At 57.3% G+C, this 17537-nt stretch overlaps 1 protein-coding gene across 1 annotated transcript in view; it reads right to left on the bottom strand.

Moving 5' to 3' along the window:
• Positions 1–373: 373 nt before the first annotated feature.
• Positions 374–17537, bottom strand: part of FZD3 (frizzled class receptor 3) — a 48266-nt gene continuing 31102 nt past the window's right edge. Inside the window, exons 4-7 of the mRNA XM_038771099.1 lie at positions 15416–16433; positions 7650–7798; positions 6219–6452; positions 374–4888 (exon numbers count right to left, since the gene is read on the bottom strand). Coding sequence (XP_038627027.1) covers positions 4675–4888; positions 6219–6452; positions 7650–7798; positions 15416–16433 — 1615 coding nt within the window. The 3' untranslated portion in view covers positions 374–4674. The remainder of the gene's footprint in view (positions 4889–6218; positions 6453–7649; positions 7799–15415; positions 16434–17537) is intronic.

The following is a 17537-nucleotide window of genomic DNA, read 5'->3' as shown; positions in this document are numbered from 1 at the left end:
CCTGTGCCCAGCTGTCTATTTTCCTGGCCCGTTCCCAGGACCATTCCACTCCCACTTAATGGGCAAAGCGTCACCCCTGACGGCGTGTCCTTGAAATCAAGGACAAGTCCTCAGCGTGCCGGGGTATGCTCGGGACCCTGTACCTGGAGGGAGTGGGCTATCGGGAATATTTTAGGATTTTATCTCACGGCCGTAATTTGCCCTCTGTGAAACCAAAGCAAACACGGGAGAGTTTATCTTACATAAGGAACAGTCTTCTCCTTTGCGATCCTAAACAGCCTGGGCAAAGAGGAAACAGTGATGGAAGGTTAGGGCCTAGGGTGGGAGGGAGACCCAAGGGCAAATCAACACAAACCCTTTTTCAGGGCCGGGCGGGAGAACAAACTATTCCACTTTATTAAACGTTTTAAATGGTCTCTAATCAAAATGTCCACGCACTCCATTGGAACCGGTCTTCACACACAGTGAAAGCGCTCGAGACCAAACTTCCGGAAAAGGACCAGAGCCAACTGTAAACAAAAGCAATCCAGGAGGGCAGGGGTCCGACTAACCCAGCCAAATAACTCTGAGGCCACTCCAGGACCACCAACAGCCCCGCTCACCCCTCATGGGGGTCACCACCTCGGCCCAAGCCCTGCCTCTCAAATGGAGGCCTGGGACCCCCAGAGCGCAGCTGCGAGCTTGGGACCGCCCTGGCTGTCTTTGTGCCGATTTTAGAAGCGATGTTCGTGGGGTGGTCAGGCTCAGAAAAGCAGGCGGAGATTCAGATGCTAGCAGGGTCCTGAAGGGCCTGCAGAGGATTGAGCCTGGTTTCCTCCCCTTCCTTTCCTGGCAGAGGGCCCAAGTTCGGGAAATGGGGCAGGGGGGGTGAGAGCTGAAGCAGCCCCCTATGACTGGAAGGGGCAGGCAAAGACAGACAACGCACTGACAGAGGAAGCCCCTGCATTACAGGAATGTTGGCGAGGATGGACTGATAACACCAAGTTGGCAGTTGGGGGGCAGGGAGGTCGCCCAAGTTCCTGGCTCCACCGGGGCACCATTAGCCCTCCCCCAGGATGTTCCTGGCAATCCAAGGGCTCCTCTGAGGATCTGCAGAAGTTCTGGCTGGCACGAACAGGCGAAAAGGAGAAAGGGAGAGGGGAAATGGGCCAGAAGCAGAGGGACCCCCAACCCACCCCTGGAACGGGCAGGCCCAGCCAGCCTGCTGGGGGCAGGGAGGAAAGGCGTGGGGGCTGGGGTCCTGGGGAAGGAGGTAAGTCAAAACAAGGTCCAGGGGGCAGGTGGTAAAGATGGAATGGGCTGGAACTCAGCTCCAGGATGAGAAGCCTTGCAATGGGGATGTGGAGCGGTGGTCCCAAGCCCCCCTGTCTCTGGTGACCAGCAGCCCCAGTCCAAGGATGCACCCCCTGGCCCCTATCCCACAGTACTGGGAAGGAATTTTCTTGCCTTCAGCAGGGGTGAAGTCTATAAACTCCCTTGGGGTCAGGATGCTTGGGTTCTGAAGGCAGGAAAATGAGGCCCAGAGGTGCTCTGGTTGGCTCCTTCCCCCTCAGGGGCCTTCTTGCCAAACAGGGTGGAGCTAGAATTACACTAGGGACAAGGCAGGACCGTAAAGGGAGGAGAGAACTTGCAGGAGGGAATGGCGACCAGAGGAAAGAGTTCCTGGAAACCTGCCCCTTCCTCCATGTCCAGAACCCAAGGTCCCCTGGATGGTAAAAGATAGGATGAAAACACCCAACAATTGGGGGGCGAAGGATGGGCGGGACTCACATACAGGGGTGTGGAGTTCTGTTTGGGCAGCTCACACACAGGATGATTTGGGGAACTCACAAAGGAACACGACTCCAGGAGATGCCACCACTTTTCTTCTCAAACCGACCAGAGGCGGTAAAGAAGGAGAGCATAAAATCTGACCGCTGCTATAAATGTAGTAAGAAAAGGAGACCGTTAACGTTTTCCCTTGCTTCGTTCCAGTGTACAAAGACATTACAGGACAACGTCCCAACAAAATGCTGGCTCTCCCCCATGGGGCGGGTGGAAGGAGTAGAGGAGAAATGCTTACTTCACACAGATTTTAAAAATAGATATTTACATCTGTAGTTGGCAGAAGACCTGATAGTGTAAGAATTTGCCTGACAAAAGCCCTTCTAGGAATCACCTCTGAAAAAGCCTTCCAAACTAATAAGAAACTCTCTAACATCAAAAACGATCTCTGTGGCCCGCTAAGCATGCGACAAAGTCCGCACAAATGACCACTTGCCCAGGTCTCGGTGTTGGCTCACAAATCTCCCCATATCATTGCCTTAATGATGGTCCTTGGTGGTGGTGGTGGTGGTGGTAGGGAGATGCGGTCTGGCATGGGGCTAGCGGGAAAATCCCGAGGCGTGTGGCCCCTGGGCCATTCTGCACTGGGCAGACCTGCAGGATTGCCCAAACCTGCATTCAGGGCCTGGTGAATCCCTCCCCAAGCCTGGTGTTTCAGGGAGGCAAAGGGACCAGGGTGAGGGCTAGGCCTTGGGGCCACCAGCTGTGATGTCCTCTGGGCTTCACAACGGCATCTCCGAGGGCACAGCCCACCCCCCTCCCCCGGAGCCCAGGCCGTGACCTGGCCTGCGGGCACCCGTCCAGCGGGCTGGAGGGCGGGCAATGAGCCAGTTGGAGTCCAGCTGGGCCTGCCAGCGAGGGATGAGGTAGGTGCACGAGGAGGCGGGTCTTTCCCAGCTAAAGAGCGGGGGCCTCAGACGGAGCCGCTCTGGGAACCAGAGATGGCTTTTGATACCCCCCGGCCTGGTTGCCGAGATGTCAACTGACCCCAGAGGACGAGGAGGCGCCCACACCCACGTTCCACGATTCCCCGGCCCCCACACAAGCCCGTCTCTCCGCCCATGAAACCCACCCTGATTCCAGGAGCGGCTCCCAGCTTCCCTCGGGAAGGCAGGCCCACGAGCGTCCCTGTTCTCGGGGAATTCTGGTTGTGGGGGGGAGGGGGATGGAAGGGGTTAACGGTTCAGGCCTCCCGAGTTAAAGAACTCCTCCTCCAACTGGAGATTTGTGGTGCTCATCTTCAGGGGGAGGGCTTCAGGCCACGTACTAATGGTCAGATCGAGGCCCGAAGGTAGTTCTATAGAAAGGTTGCAAACCTCCGGAAGCCCCTGGAAAAATGCCAAATTCAGATTCTTCTAGCATTGTTCCCTCCTCCTCCTCTTCCACCTCCACATTTCCCAGCCTCAGGGGTAACCGGAGGAGCAACCCTGGTGCCAGAGGGTTAAATTCCCAGGAGTGAACAACATGCCTCCACCCCAGGCTCCCACTTTCCTGGGTTCTCTGGGTCCCATCCCTGTCCTGGGTAGATTTGGAGGAGTCAGGCAGCGGGCAGCACCAGTCCACAGCCGCCAGGGAAGCCCGGGCTTGGTGGGAATCCAGGCAGAGGCACTTGGGCAGATTTCCCAGGCCACGGTTGGGCCCGCGGCGCATGAGTGGCAACACGCCAGAAGCCGGAGGGGCCCTACTGGGAACCCTAGGAGGGCTCAGGCCCCCTGCCTCGTGGCCTCCCATGGGCTGGGATCCAGGGAAGGTGGCATGAAGGAATGAAGGTGTCCCTGTGTCCATCCCTGCCAGACTGCTCTCCTGACATGGCAGGGTGGAGGTCCGCCGAGGGGGTGGTGGGAGGGGGCACTCCATCGACAGGGGGAAGAACCGCAGCCACGCCGCCAGAAATGTCCAGAGACCGGGCACCTCAGCGCCGGAGCAGCAGCGTTCCCCTGGCTCCCACCCGTTTCCTACAACTCCCGCGCACATGCTGGCTCCCTCCTACATGGAGCTTCTCGGGCCACCTCCACCCAGCTCCCCGCACTTGCTCCTACACATTCTCCCCACTGACTCCCCAGTCCCACTCGACTGCCCAGGACTGAAAACAAGAATGACCCAAAAGACCAAAACTCTAGGCGGGAGTCGGGTTGTGGCTGCGGGCAACAGCTCCGGCAATGTGGCCACCGGCAAGGCCCCAACCCCCTGGCGGTTGGCCCGCCGGTGAAATGGCCCGGGGCCCGAGGCCCAAGGGGCCCGCTCCCCTCATCCTTCTCCGCACATACCAGGCCGTCATGCCTCCGACTCCAGCACAGCGGGGGAGGCACGGGCCACAGACCAGCAGACCATGACCCTGGCTCTGTGGCCAGTGAGGGGACGGTTACTGACCTTCCCGGAAACAGGCAACGGCCACTGGACAGACGGTGTGGCACAAGGGAACCCATCAGGTGTGGTGGGGGTGGGGGGTCAAGAACTTTCCTTCCTCTCTTCAACTGCCCACCCCGACTCTGGCTTCTCGGGGAGAGCGGTCCCCCTTGATGGACCCAACAGAACCTTCTGAGACTCCTTGCCCCTCTGCCCAGGCCCCACCCTCAGCCCGCCCCGAGGCTTCCGGGAGCAGGCGGGCCTACTGCGGGCAAAACTCCAGGAAAGCCAGTGGGCCCAGTCCAAGCCCGCGCTGGGCGGGCACCATCCCACCTCGAACAGAAGGCGAGCTCGGAGGGTTCAGCAGGGAGCGACCGGAAGGAGCGCAGCTTTGCCAGGGAGGTCCCAACTGACCGTCCGGCCCCGGCCTCCCCACAGTGGGGGATGCAGTCAGGACTGCCTGACAACCAGGAGCTCGAGGCCCCTCTCCCCGGGCAGGGCCGGTCAGGCGCTGGCACCATCCTCTTCAATGACCCGGTTCACGCTGGACCCGTGGGTGACGTGAGTCAGGGGGTTGCCGCTGAGGTCCCTGGAGCTGCCGGGCCGCGAGGGTTCGTTAAGCCTGTGGGAACTACTTGGCCGGGAAAGATCGGTGAGCCGCGACGTGCTGCCGTGGGCCAGGCGCTCCTCCGCTCCTCGGTAGCTGCACGGCGTGTACCTGGCACGGGACAGTGGGTGCTCAGGTCAGGGTGGCGAGGAGGGTGGCACCCGGATTCATCCCCCGGATGTGATGGAAGAGCCACACTGGGGAGACCCACAAGGGGCAGGCCGGGGGACAGGGCCCCCCACCGACAGCTTCCAGGAGACAGCACAAACGGAGTGGATGTGCAGGCTGGAGGGATGTGTAGTGGATGGGGAAGGGGATGGCTGGGCTCTGGCTCAGAATAGCCAGAAGATTACGAGAGGACGGGGAAGGAGCTCCCAATGGGTCCCACAGACAGGAGTGCATTTGCTGACTACCAATTGTTCCCAGATATGCACCCATGGGAGGAGTTTGGGTAACGGAATACCCTGGGCAACACTCCCAGGGGAGTGGGCGAGATCAGAAGGTGGGCAGAAACTGTTCCAGATGGTTCCGGTGGAAGAACAGATAAGAAATACTCCTACTCCTACTACTACCACTCCTACTACTACTACTACTACTACTACTACTACTACTACTACCAATAACAATAATAATAATAGGACCAATAGCTGGGGCCTGAGTATCCTGAAGACTCAGAGACCAGACGGTCTCTAAATAGGGCGACTGAGATCTGAGATCTTCGGATCCGCTCCAACCACAGGCAGGAGTCCCGGGCAAAAGGGTTTCCCAGCTTCAGATCCATATCTTGCCCATAGCCTGGCCAGCTTAGAATGTGAGGGGGGTCTGTATATAGATGTGTATATATATATATATATATATATATATATATATGTGTGTGTGTGTGTGTGTGTGTGTGTGTGTGTGTGTGTGTGTGTGTGTGTGTGTGTGTGTGTGTGTGTGTGTGTGTGTGAAGTATAGCTAGTAAGTAAAGAATTATTCAATAGAATTGTGATTTGCTTGTAGAAACGCTAGTGTGTTTCTTGACTCTATGAAGCTATAGGAACTGATTCTGAGTTAGTTCATCCGAGTGCCCTACGAGCCAAATCCCAGTATCGGAAATCTGTGACAGTGTCAGGTGGTTATAACCCCCATGGGTGGTGGGGAGAGCAGGTGGCCTCCCCCCAGTGCAAATACCTCTGCAAATACCTTCTGCTCACCTCCCCCAGTGGCTCAGAGGGCCCTCGAGGACAAGAAAGGTGCTTCTCACTACTGTTAAACTCTCCCGGGCGCTCAGTACAGTAGTGCCTAGTGCTCAGTAAAGACCACCGTTTGAGAGACTGGTTGGTCGGCTCCTCGAGCCGACAGGAGACGGGAGCCTAATGGCCACCCAACTCCCCGACAGGCTTCCCCCCGCCGGGGGGTCTCGGAGCCCCGCTTTGATTGGCTCTGGAGAGGGCCTCACCTGCCATCACGGGACCTGTGCAGGCTGCCGTGGTAGCTGCTCATTTTGCTGTGGACGCTGCCGGCCTTGCTCCTCTGCTCGTCCACCATGGCCAGCTGGGTGGAAGAAGCGTGCGTGGAGGTGCCCTGGGTTGAGGTGCCCCTGGACTTGCGGATGATAGGGGTGTTGGGGTCCCGCAGGAGCGACTGCGCAAAGTCCGGCTCCTGGAGCACCTGCCGGCTCTCGTTGACGGCCCTGCGGAGAGCAATGATAATCACAGTAATTATGCTATTTGTTAAGTGCTTACTATGTGCCAAGTACTGTTCTAAGCACTGGGGTAGGTACAAGGTAATGGGGTTGTCCCACGTGGGGCTCACAGTCTTAATCCCCATTTTACAGATGAGGTAACTGAGGCACAGAGAAGTTAAGTGGCTTGCCCAAGGTCACACAGAAGACAAATGGTGGAGCCGGGATTAGAACCCATGTCCTCTGACTCCCAAGCCTGTGCTCTTGCCACTAAGCCACGCTGCTTCTCCACGGGTTTGGACGTGCCGGACCCAGTGGCGGCCGAAGGGGCCCAGGGCCGGTCCTCCGGCAAGCTGGTCGGCGGTCGGGATCTGGGCAGTTTTCGGGCAGAGAGGCCAACTGCAAGCTCGGGGATGGCAGGAGACTTTGCTGGGTGCCGTGGGAGCCGGGAACAGGAGAGTCCCATTTCCCAAGGATCCCACCGGTGGCCCAGGAGATCTGGGAAATGCCCACCCTCGGGGTCCCTGGGAAGGAGGCCTTGCACGCCAAAGTCACTCTGGCCCAGCAACTCGAGTTCCCTGTCCGGCCCTGGGCACTGTGCCCAAAAAGAGCACTGCCCAGTGTGGTGGGCCCATAGGAGAGGCACAGAAGCCAGCCCACAGAGGTTGGGGGAGGTGGGTGGGGGGCGTTGAAGGAATAGGGGACTTGAAGCCCGGGGCTAAGGGGTCAGGGAGGATTTCAGAGAGGAAGGTGCTGGCCACCTTTGTCCAGGTCTGCAGAGAACTGAACACAGGAAATGGACTCCAGTTAAAGCAGGAGGGATTACAGTGATACTCGAGAACGGGCTTCCAAACAAGCCCCGGGGAAGAGAGAGAGGAGAGAAATCGTGAAATGGGATGCCCCAGGGAGGTGGGAAGTATCTATCCCCAGAGAGTGGGCAGTAAAGGGTGGCCACCCGCCCCCCCGAGCCTGTGATGGGTAAACCGTCAGGTCCGGGGGCAGAATATGATGCTGTGGGGGTCACTGGAGTGGCTTCCAGCTCTGGGGCTCAGTGCGGAACCAATCACTGATGGGCCGACCGTACCCCTCGGCCCACCCACCCCTCCTTCTTGGACAGGCCCTCACATCGCCCGAAACCGAGGGCGACCACGACCGGGTGGGTAGGCCCGAGCCACCAAGCGCGCTCCGCTACATCTCACCACTTACTCCTTTTTCCTGCGTCCATGAAAAAAGCTGGCCCACTCGAAGCATGTCTTCTTGCTCCCAACCCAGAAAACGGAGGGGATGCCCACGATCAGAGCCATGAGGTACTTCATCAGAAACAGGATCAGGTCCGGGCGACTCATTTGAGTGATCTGCCGAGACAGACGGGCAGACGGACGGACAGACAGGCAGGCACAAAGGTGACTGAGACGAAGATCCCAGTTGGCCCTTGGAGTTCGTGGCCAGAAAGGGCCAGGAACCACACCCTCAGCTCCTTTCATCACTCGGGCCCATCAGGGGCCCAGGGCCTTTGGCCCCTCCGTGGCCAAGGAAACCAAAAGGAAAGAAAGCCCCCCGAGGAAAACACCCTCAAGCTGGTCCATCCCTCCAGACTGGAAGCTCATCAAGGGCAGGGAATGAGTCTGATAATTCCATTATAGCGTATTCTCCCTAGCACTTAGTGCTCTGCACATAGTAGGTGCTCAATACCATCGACTGATTGACTGGAATGCCTGACCCCACTATCCGACAGCTCCTCAAGAAGCTGCTGTCGGGACACCTGCACAGGCAAACAGCCGCCCCGAGATCCGAGGGGATTCGCCGATCCCGGCACCGGGAAGCGTGAAAGATTACGTTAGCCAGGTCCCGGCCACTTAGGATCAGCTGACTGAGAACCGGCAGTGGCATTTCAGGACTTGGCTTGGATCGCTCGCGGGAACCGAGGTGGAAAATGGAGTCCAATAATAATAATAATAATAATGATAGCATTTATTAAGCGCTTACTATGTGCAAGGCACTGTTCTAAGCGCTGAGGAGGTTACAAGGTTATAAGGTTGTCCCACGGGGGGCTCACAGTCTTAATCCCCATTTTACAGATGAGAGAACGGAGGCTCAGAGAAGTTAAGTGACCTGCCCAAAGTCACACAGCTGACAAGTGGCAGAGCCGGGATTTGAACCCATGACTTCTGACTCCAAAGCCCATGCTCTTTCCACTGAGCCACGCTGCTTCCAAGGGAGGCACATGACAGCAACCGGGATCCCAAGGACACAAATGTCCATGTTCAGTTCCTGCCCCTCCTCCCTCTAGCCCTGGGCATCTGCTTGGCTCCTTCCCCCCCACCCCAGCTCCCTGACCCACTCCCCCTGTAGCCCTGGCTCTCTGACCCACCCATTCTCCTCAGCCCTTAACTAATTCTCTTCTGATCACGGCCGACTGCATCAGCCACTTCCCCGATAAAAACATAGAGGTAGAGGACTCTGGCCCACAGTCGATCGATGGATCAATGGATCGATGGAATTTATTCAGAGCAAACTTTGTGCCAGCGCTGTTGGTGACACCGGCTCCTCTGCCACCCCCGTTCAGCCTTGCTTTAAATTACAGCACCAACACCATCGGTTTTATGGCCGCCACCTGACAGCAATGCATGCCTGCTGGCCTCGGGCACCGTGACGGGGGCTTCTGCCCCTGCTGCCAAACCGTTGACCCCAATGGGATGGGACCGAGGGGACAGAACCCCATGCAGGGGGCCCTGGCCCAGAAAAAGAAACTCAGCACGGCCAGCGTGGCATAATGGATAGAGAATGGGCCCGGGAGTTAGGTCATGGGTTCTAATCCCGACTCCGCCACTTGTCTGCTGTGTGACTTTGGGCAAGTCACTTCACTTCTCTGTGCCTCAGTTACCTCATCTGTAAAGTGGGGATTGAGACCGTGAGCCCTACGTGAGACAGGGACTGTGTCCAACCTGATTTGCTTGTATTCACCCCAGCACTTAACAAATATCACTACTATCATTATTATTATTATTATTATTATTATTATTATTATTATTATTATTATTATTGTTCTTTCCTGAAGCTGTGGACAGAGGGAGGGTCTCGCCCCGGGTTCATCCTGGCTCCGGACTCCTGGGTCAGGGGGTGCCTCAGAGCACTGCTGAATGCTGTCAGCCAGTCAGGGCCCCCAGGAGCCAGGTCACTGCCAACAACAGTCTTAGAACAGTGCTTTGCACATAGTAAGCGCTTAATAAATACCATTATTATTATTATTATTATTATTAACAGTCTGGCCTCAGACTTTGAGAGGACTCAGAGGACTCAGAGGGCTGCCCGGGCCTTCTGACTCCCTGGGGAAGAGACAAATCATCATGGGAGTCACTGCGCTCCCTCCAGGCGCTGAACGTCGGGGAGGATGAAGGATAATCTGGTCGGGCACTGGGGGCCCGCGGTCTGAGAGGCGAGCAGAGCAGGTGTCTGTCCGTACCCCACTTTACCGAGGAGGTAGTTGAAGCCTAGCAAGGGCAGGTGGTTTGCCCAGTGTCTCCCGGCTCCCGGCTCAGACCCGAAGCATCCGCTCCAACAGGAACGGACCTCGAGGGTGGAAGCCCGTCCAGCCCGGCAGCACCGACGAGGGGACAAGGTGGGGATCGCGACCATCGCTCCAGCCTCATTCTCGGGAAAGCGGGATCCCGGGAAGCTGGGAATACCTGGCCGCAGCTGTGCACTGTAAGACACATTCATCACTCAGCAGCAGCTTAGCTGTAATTAGCGCTACAAATAGGAAAGTTTGGGTTTTTCTTTTTTTTTTTAAGAAAGCCAAAATTTTAACTCTGATAGATGCTTTAAAAATTTGAAATGCAATTAAGGGATTAAAACCGTATGCTTTGGTATCGACATTTCTATACAGTATCTAAGTCCCCAGATTTGCAGCTTGCTAAAGTACATAAAGCAAATATTACAAGAACGAGGAGTAGAAAGACTGGGGAAACATGGAATGTCCTTTTTTTTATGGTATTGGTTAAGCACTTACTATGTGCCAGGCACTGTTCTAAGCACTGATCTTTCTTCTGAGTCTTTGCTTGCTTTACCCACTAGCACAGAAGAGGTGCAGGAAGTCAGTGCTCTGACACTGGTCTCCAGGGAGACTCTGGGAGCCCATGGTGGGACAGAGGTGGGCGGGAGGGTGAGGCACTGGGTCTGATCTGATGATCTTGGATCTACTCCAAAGCTCAGTGCTGTGCTTTTTAATGGTATTTGTTTAGTGCTTACTATGTGTCAAACACTGTTCTAAGCACTGGGGCAGGTACGAGTTAATTTGGTTGGAAACAGTTTAAGAATGAGGGAGAACAGATCCTTGATCCTCAATTTCAGTTGAGGAAACTGAAGCATAGAAGTTAGGTGACTTGCCCTCCCTGATGCTCGTTCACTGCCCAAGGGAGGCCAGGGCGGTCCAGAGGGCTGGGAGTCAGGAGACCCCAAGTTCTAGTCCTGGCTCCGTAGCAGGTCTGCTGGGTGACCTCGAGCAAATCACTTCAATTCTCAGGAAAATGGGGATTCAATATCTGTTCTCCATCCGCTGTTACACTGTGTTTGATCCCCTCCCAGTCCCACAGCACTTAATCAATCAATCAATCAATCGTATTTATTGAGCGCTTACTGTGTGCACAGCACTATACTAAGCGCTTGGGAAGTACAAGTTGACAACATATAGAGACAGTTCCTACCCAACAGTGGGCTCACAGTCTAAGTCCATAACTTTTATTTATTTATCTTTATTACTTTCTGTCTTCCCCTCTAGTCTGTAAGCTCACTGTGGGCAGGGAATGTGTCTTTTTATTGATCTATTGTCCTCTCCCAAGTGCTTAGTACAGTGCTCTGCATACAATGAGCTCTCAATAAATACGAATGACTGACTGACAGATCCAATTAGCCGGTATCTGCCCCTGTGCCTGGCACACAGTAAGCGTTTAATAATGCCCATCAATCAACCCACGGTATTTAAGGAGCACTGTGTGCAGAGCACAAAACGACAGAGCTGGGAGACGTAATCCCTCCCCACAAGGAGTGCTCGACTCATACCACTTAGCGGTTGGGATTAGGGATGGTCCAGCTTCCTCGAGGACCGGGCCCAGGGGGTCCTCTTCCCCTTGCAGAAGGAAGCCACTCGGCCAACTCTGACCAGAAACGGCCTAAAGGTGATGTAAAATGGAACCAGGGCAGCGACATCCCGGTCACTGAGTTGGGTCCCACTTTCTCAAATGACTAACTGGCTTGGTGCCCACCTCCTCGGCCGGGTAGAAACTCTGCATCCACCTGGCTCAAGGGCAGGGCCACTGGCTAGCCAGTGGTGTCAGCTTGAGCGCTCTCCTCCTCCTCCTCCTCTCCTCCTTCCCAGTTTCTCTCCTCTCCTCATCTCCAGCGGCTCTTCTCCTCTCTGGTCCCACTTCCCTCCTCTCCTCTAGTACACTCATTCAGTGGTACTTATTGAGGGCTTACTGTGTACAGAGCACTGTACTAAGTGCTTGGGAGAGTACAGTATAACAATATATAGACACATTCCCTGACCACAATGAGCTTACAGTCTAATGGGGTGGCTGATGTTAATAAAGATCCATAAATAAATCCCAGATACTTACATAAGTGCTGTGGGGCTGGGAAGGGGTGATGAATAAAGGGAGCAAGTCAGGGTGCAGCAGAAGGGAGCGGGAGAAGAGGAAAAGTGGGCTTCGTCAGGGACGGCCTCTTGGAGAAGATGGCCTTCACTAAGGCTTTGAAGTGGGGGAGGTTAATTGTCTGTCCGATTTGAAGAGGGTGGGTATTCCAGGCCAGAGGCAGGACACGGCCTGCTCCTCTCCTCCCAAGCCGAGCTCTTCCCATTCTCTCCAGTCCATCCCACTCCCCTCCTCCCCAGGCCCATTTCCCTCCTCCTCTCTGGCCTCATTTCCCTCTTCCTCCTCACTCCCACTCCCCTCCTCCCCGGCCCCACTGTGCAGGCCATTTTGATTGCTCCAGCGGCCCAGACATCCCTGCTCACTCGGCTTTAAAGTCTGGGTCATTGTTTCCACCACAACACCCCATTGTTAGGAGTTTACTCAATTGTGCAAAGGCCCCACAGGTTGGAACACGACCGAGGGTCTGAGCGGTGGAACTCGTTTGGGCATTTTGTTGTAAGGGCCAAGATTTTTTTGCAAGGTGGCTTATCTCTAAAACCTTTTCCTTTTTTAAAAAAAGCCCACTTGGACCAAACAGAGCCCTCTTTTAAACTCAAAACCGCACCGTGCGTGCTAAAAGCCACGCGGGCTTTGGCGTCGCGTCAGGCTGAGGTCAGTGGTAAGGAAGGCTGCCGAAGCCGGTCCCACCGGCCCGCTGCCCGAAGCAGGGTGGCCCAGCCACACGGGGGGCAAAGTGAGGTGGGCTGCGGCGGCACCAAGATGAGGTTCCTGCGGGCCGATCCGGCTGGCCTGGATCTTCACCCCGCCACTAAGAGCATTTGCACAGAGAAAGGAGCGGCCTTTGTCTTCCACAAAGAGAAGCGGTGTGCCTCAATGGAAAGTCAGAGGTCATGGGTTCAAATCCCGGCTCTGCCAATTGTCAGCTGTGTGACTTTGGGCAAATCACTTCACTTCTCTGGGCCTCAGTTACCTCATCTGTAAAATGGAGATGAAAACCGTGAGCCCCATGCGGGACAATCTGATCACCTTGTATCCTCCCCAGTGCTTAGAACAGTGCTTTGCTTAGAACATAGTAAGCACTTAACAAATGCCACTATTGTTATTATTCCACAGAAACTCATCACGGCCCAAAAACCTGGTCGTCCGTCTGGCCCAAGACGGGTAAGACGGGTGAGACAGGTGAGGGGAGACTGATAGAAAACGGTCCCAGAGGACAAAAGTCTTATCAGGGGTGGTGGGGACAAATGCTCTCCAATCCAATGGTGCCGTTAATCTGGTATATATGTACATACAGACAAATCTTAAAATTATTTATTCTAAATTACTTCCTTATTCATATTACTTGCTTATTCGTCTCACACACACACACACAACCCACCAGCACCTGAGAACCCCCAGTAGAGAGTCAGAGGGTGGAAATCTCTGCAGGATCCCAGCCCACATCCACCTGGGGCCTCTGGTCCTACCCCGGGCATGACCCGGTACCACCTCCCGGGTCCCAGGCTGGGTCAGAAGTATCCTGAGTGCAGTGAACATGGGCTCTGCCCCATAGGACCAGCTGGGCTTGGGCACTGCAGAGAAGCAGCGTGGCTCAGTGGAACGAGCCCAGGCTTTGGAGTCAGGGGTCAGGGGTTCAAATCCCGGCTCCGCCAATTGTCAGCTGTGTGACTTTGGGCAAGTCACTTAACTTCTCTGTGCCTCAGTACCCTCATCTGTAAAATCGGGATTAAAACTGTGAGTCCCTCGAGGGACAACCTGATCACGTTGTAACCTTCCCAGCGCTTAGAACAGTGCTTTGCACATAGTAAGCACTTAATAAATGCTATTATTATTATTATTATTACCTGGGTAGCAAGGAGTTGGGTGGCAGTGCCCATGCAGAACTCCCTATGCCCCGAGACCCCACAGACAGGGGGTAGGATCCTGCCGCGGGGCTGGAAAGTTGCCCTCCGCCCCGCTCCACACCAGCCCTGTGGGCTCAGTGTCCTAATCCTGGCCTGTGTGGATTTTGTACACAAAACATACGCACACACACACACACACTCTCACACTCTCTCCCCTCACGTTACCCACAAAGCTGCGGCCCCAGCCAGCTCCTCCTGAGGGGTTAAACTCTGGGCTGGGCTGGGCCGGACCCCCATCTGCTCAAGGGTCTTCCCAGCCACCGCCCAGCTTGCCATGGGCAACTGCCCGGTGGCGCGTTGGGAGTGGAGGCTGCCCTGTCAACCGGCCTGCTCACCCTCCCAGCACAAGGATATTTGAGTCCAAAAACCCGAAGGCTTGGCTCGGCCCAGTCCGGGTGGAGCCATGCTCAGAGAGGCCCGATTGATGCCCTCCTCCTTGTCCTTCCCTCCCCGGACTGGCTAAAGCTGGCGCTGGGGCCCCTTCCCACGCCCGGCCCTCCCTCCGGGGAGCACTGCTTCTACCGGGAAGGAGGAGGGAGGGCAGAGGCGGGGTGGAGGGAGGAGGGACAAAGGAGGAGGGCCAGAGGGTGGAGGAGGGAGAACAGAGGAGGGGCAGAGGGGCGGAGGGAAGAGGGCCAAAGGGAGGAGAGAGGAGGGACGGAGGAGGAAGGAGGGCAGGGAGGCCCTCCCACGTCCTTGCCCAAATCCTACCTCTGACCTTACACTTGCATGTGTTTTCTCTCTCTCTCTCTCTCACCCTCTCCCACATCCTACCTCTGGCTTTGCACTTACACGTGTTTTCTCTTTCTCTCTCTCCCTCTCCCCCCACTCCACTGGGTCTGATTCAGGGGCCCAGGCACACAGCCACTCATACACAGTCACCAGACACCTTACTAGCGAACAGGGAGAGATTCCCCAAGCAGGTACCCACCCCACCCCACCTGCCCCGGGCCAGACCAGGCCGGTCCCTCCCAGCTGCCACACGTAGAGGGGCAACCACTGGGGAGTCCTCGGAAGCCTGCCCGGCAGCGCATCAGGCTCAGAAATGATCACTGTAACCCAGATCGGGCAGGGCCGGCCCTTGTCCCGTCACCGGCCGTACCTGACTGACAGGAGGTCCGGCGGGATGCCACGCGGCCAGCCCCATGGCCCCGTCTGCTGCTGTTCCTGGGGTGGGGCGGGGGCAGGGGGGAGGGAGGCGGGGGGGAAGTCTTCGAGGCAGCCTCCTGCTCTGGGCAGGCTGGGAGCCGGGCAAGGGCGCAGCACCCCAGGGTGGCAGCCGTCAATCAACGAAAGCGGCGGAACGGTGCTCTGAGCTGCATTAGAGTCACACCAAAGGGTAGAGGACAGTCGGGGGGGGCCACACCTCGCCCCCCACCCCCCACCCACCCGCACCGCCGGCCGTGCCGGGGCTCACCTGGTAGGGGCACGGAATATGGTAATCCCTGCAGCGCTCGCGGACCCACGTGGTTTCCCACATGCCCCGATAGGCCTGCTCGTAGAAATAGCAGCCGATGACGACCAGGAGCGGCACGAGGTAGAGCACGCTGAACACGCCGATGCGGATCATGAACTTGACCAGCTTGTCCTGGTTCTCTTTCTCCAAGGGGATCTCGATGCGCACTCGGTTGAGGGAGATGATGCCGGCGAGCAGGAGGGACACCCCGACCGCCACGTCCAGGCAGAGCGGGGCCAGGACGAAGTAGCGCAGGGCGTCCACGTCGTAGAGTCCCACGAAGCACACGCCGCTGATGTTGTCCCCCTCGATCTTGTTCATGGCCAGGAGGACGATGGTCAGCGTCCCCGGGATGCCCCAGGCGCTGGCGTGGAACAGCAGCGCCTTCTTCTCGATGGCTTCGCTCCCCCACTTGGGCACGGCCGCCAGGAACCACGTGATGGTGAGGATGACCCACCAGACGCTGCCAGCCATGGTGAAGAAGTAGAGCACCATGAAGAGCAGGGTGCAGGCCTTGTTGTGGGAGCCCTGGGTCACCGTGGCGGCCCGGTACTGGGCCGGCCGGGCGGCGTTGCAGGCCACCCGGTCCTCCAGCAGGAACCCGATGAAGAAGATGAGCGACACCATCATGTAACAGACGGCGTAGAAGATGATGGGCCGCTCCGGGTAGCGGAACCGCCGGACGTCGATCAGGAACGTCAGGAAGGTGAACAGGGTGGCCGACAGGCAGACGATGGAGATCAGCCCGATGAAGTAGCGGGCGAAGGCCAGCTCCTCTCGCCGGAAGTACATGTTGGGGCAGGGCGGGGAGCAGTCGCGCACGCGCAGGAAGGAGTAGCCCAGGGCCGGCTCCGTCTTCAGCTCCCGAGGGCACCAGAACCCATAGTCACGCTGCACCGCCGCCGGCGTCGCGGCCGTGGGCTCCGCCGCCACGTTCAGGTCCACCGGCCGAGGGTACGGCTCGTCACAGTCCGGAAACCTGCGGACCGGCACAGAGGGATGGAGTTGCGTGGGGGCTGATGCTTTTCCCCGGCCAGTGGTCGGGTGGAGGGCACTCCTCCTCGGGTGGGCCTGGACAGGTGATGGGGCGGGAGGAAGGGTGGAAGGAAGGCTGCGGCCTTCCAGGGAAGCTCCGGCTGGGTCGCAGCCCTACCTCCCGGGGTCAGGCCATGGCTCCCAAGGCCCCGCGGAGAGTTCCGGACCCTCCCCGGAGTTTCTGCTGCCCGACTGCCAGCCGGATCTTGGGAGTGGAGCACCACCCTGAGAGCAGGAATGGGTGGAAGCCACGCACAGCCACGAGGATGGTGTGGCTAGGCCTGGGGGGGTGCGGGCAGGCTGCATCCAGGCTTGTGTCTGGGACCATCGATGCCCAGGCTGGGGACACTGGAACTGGAGGATTCTGGGTGAAAAATAATCTCTAAAGGGCAACAGATATTTCCAGAACAATTTCTGGGGCGGGCTCCCTCCGACCTCTCTAGAAACCTCCCTCGCAGCCTTCAACCCCTCTTTTTGGGACTCGGCTTGTCGAGGAAGCCTAGATTCCCCACAGCCAAAGACAGAGTCCCTAAACCAAGAGGCTCCTGGTGGGAGCGTGGGCGGGGAGGGCGGGGGGAATGCCGCACAGAGCTGCTTCTAACCCGCTTCCCTCTAACTGGGGAAGGGCTCACAGAGGCTCACCGCTGGAACTGGGCGGGGAGCTAGTGTGGGGAGACGGGCAGCTGGAGCCCCTCTCCCCACCCCAGGCCCAACCAAGGACAGAACGCTGCCAACAGGACCCAGCCAGCCAGGCCCGACCGGCCTCTGCTGACCTGGATGCTCCCAGTCTGTCTGCCCTGCGATGAAGGGGCACCCAACCGATCCACTGCTTCCGAGCGGAAGACTCATCTTGGGCAGCCTAAGGCCCTTCCTTCAACTTGTCCTGGATCCGGCGATTCATTCATTCAATCGTATTTACTGAGTGTTTCTCTGTGCAGAGAACTGTACTAAGCGCTTGATTCGGACCCGGGTCAAGGGTCCAGAGGGTCCTCGCTCACCTGGAGGGAGACGTCAAACACTTCCTCCTCCCCACCGCCCCAGAGCGAAG

This window comes from Tachyglossus aculeatus, chromosome X2 (assembly GCF_015852505.1).
Source record: "Tachyglossus aculeatus isolate mTacAcu1 chromosome X2, mTacAcu1.pri, whole genome shotgun sequence".
NCBI classification, from domain to species: Eukaryota; Metazoa; Chordata; class Mammalia; order Monotremata; family Tachyglossidae; genus Tachyglossus; species Tachyglossus aculeatus.
The sequence above is the reverse complement of the archived record's forward strand: the minus strand, read 5'-3'. Positions and strand labels throughout refer to the sequence as shown.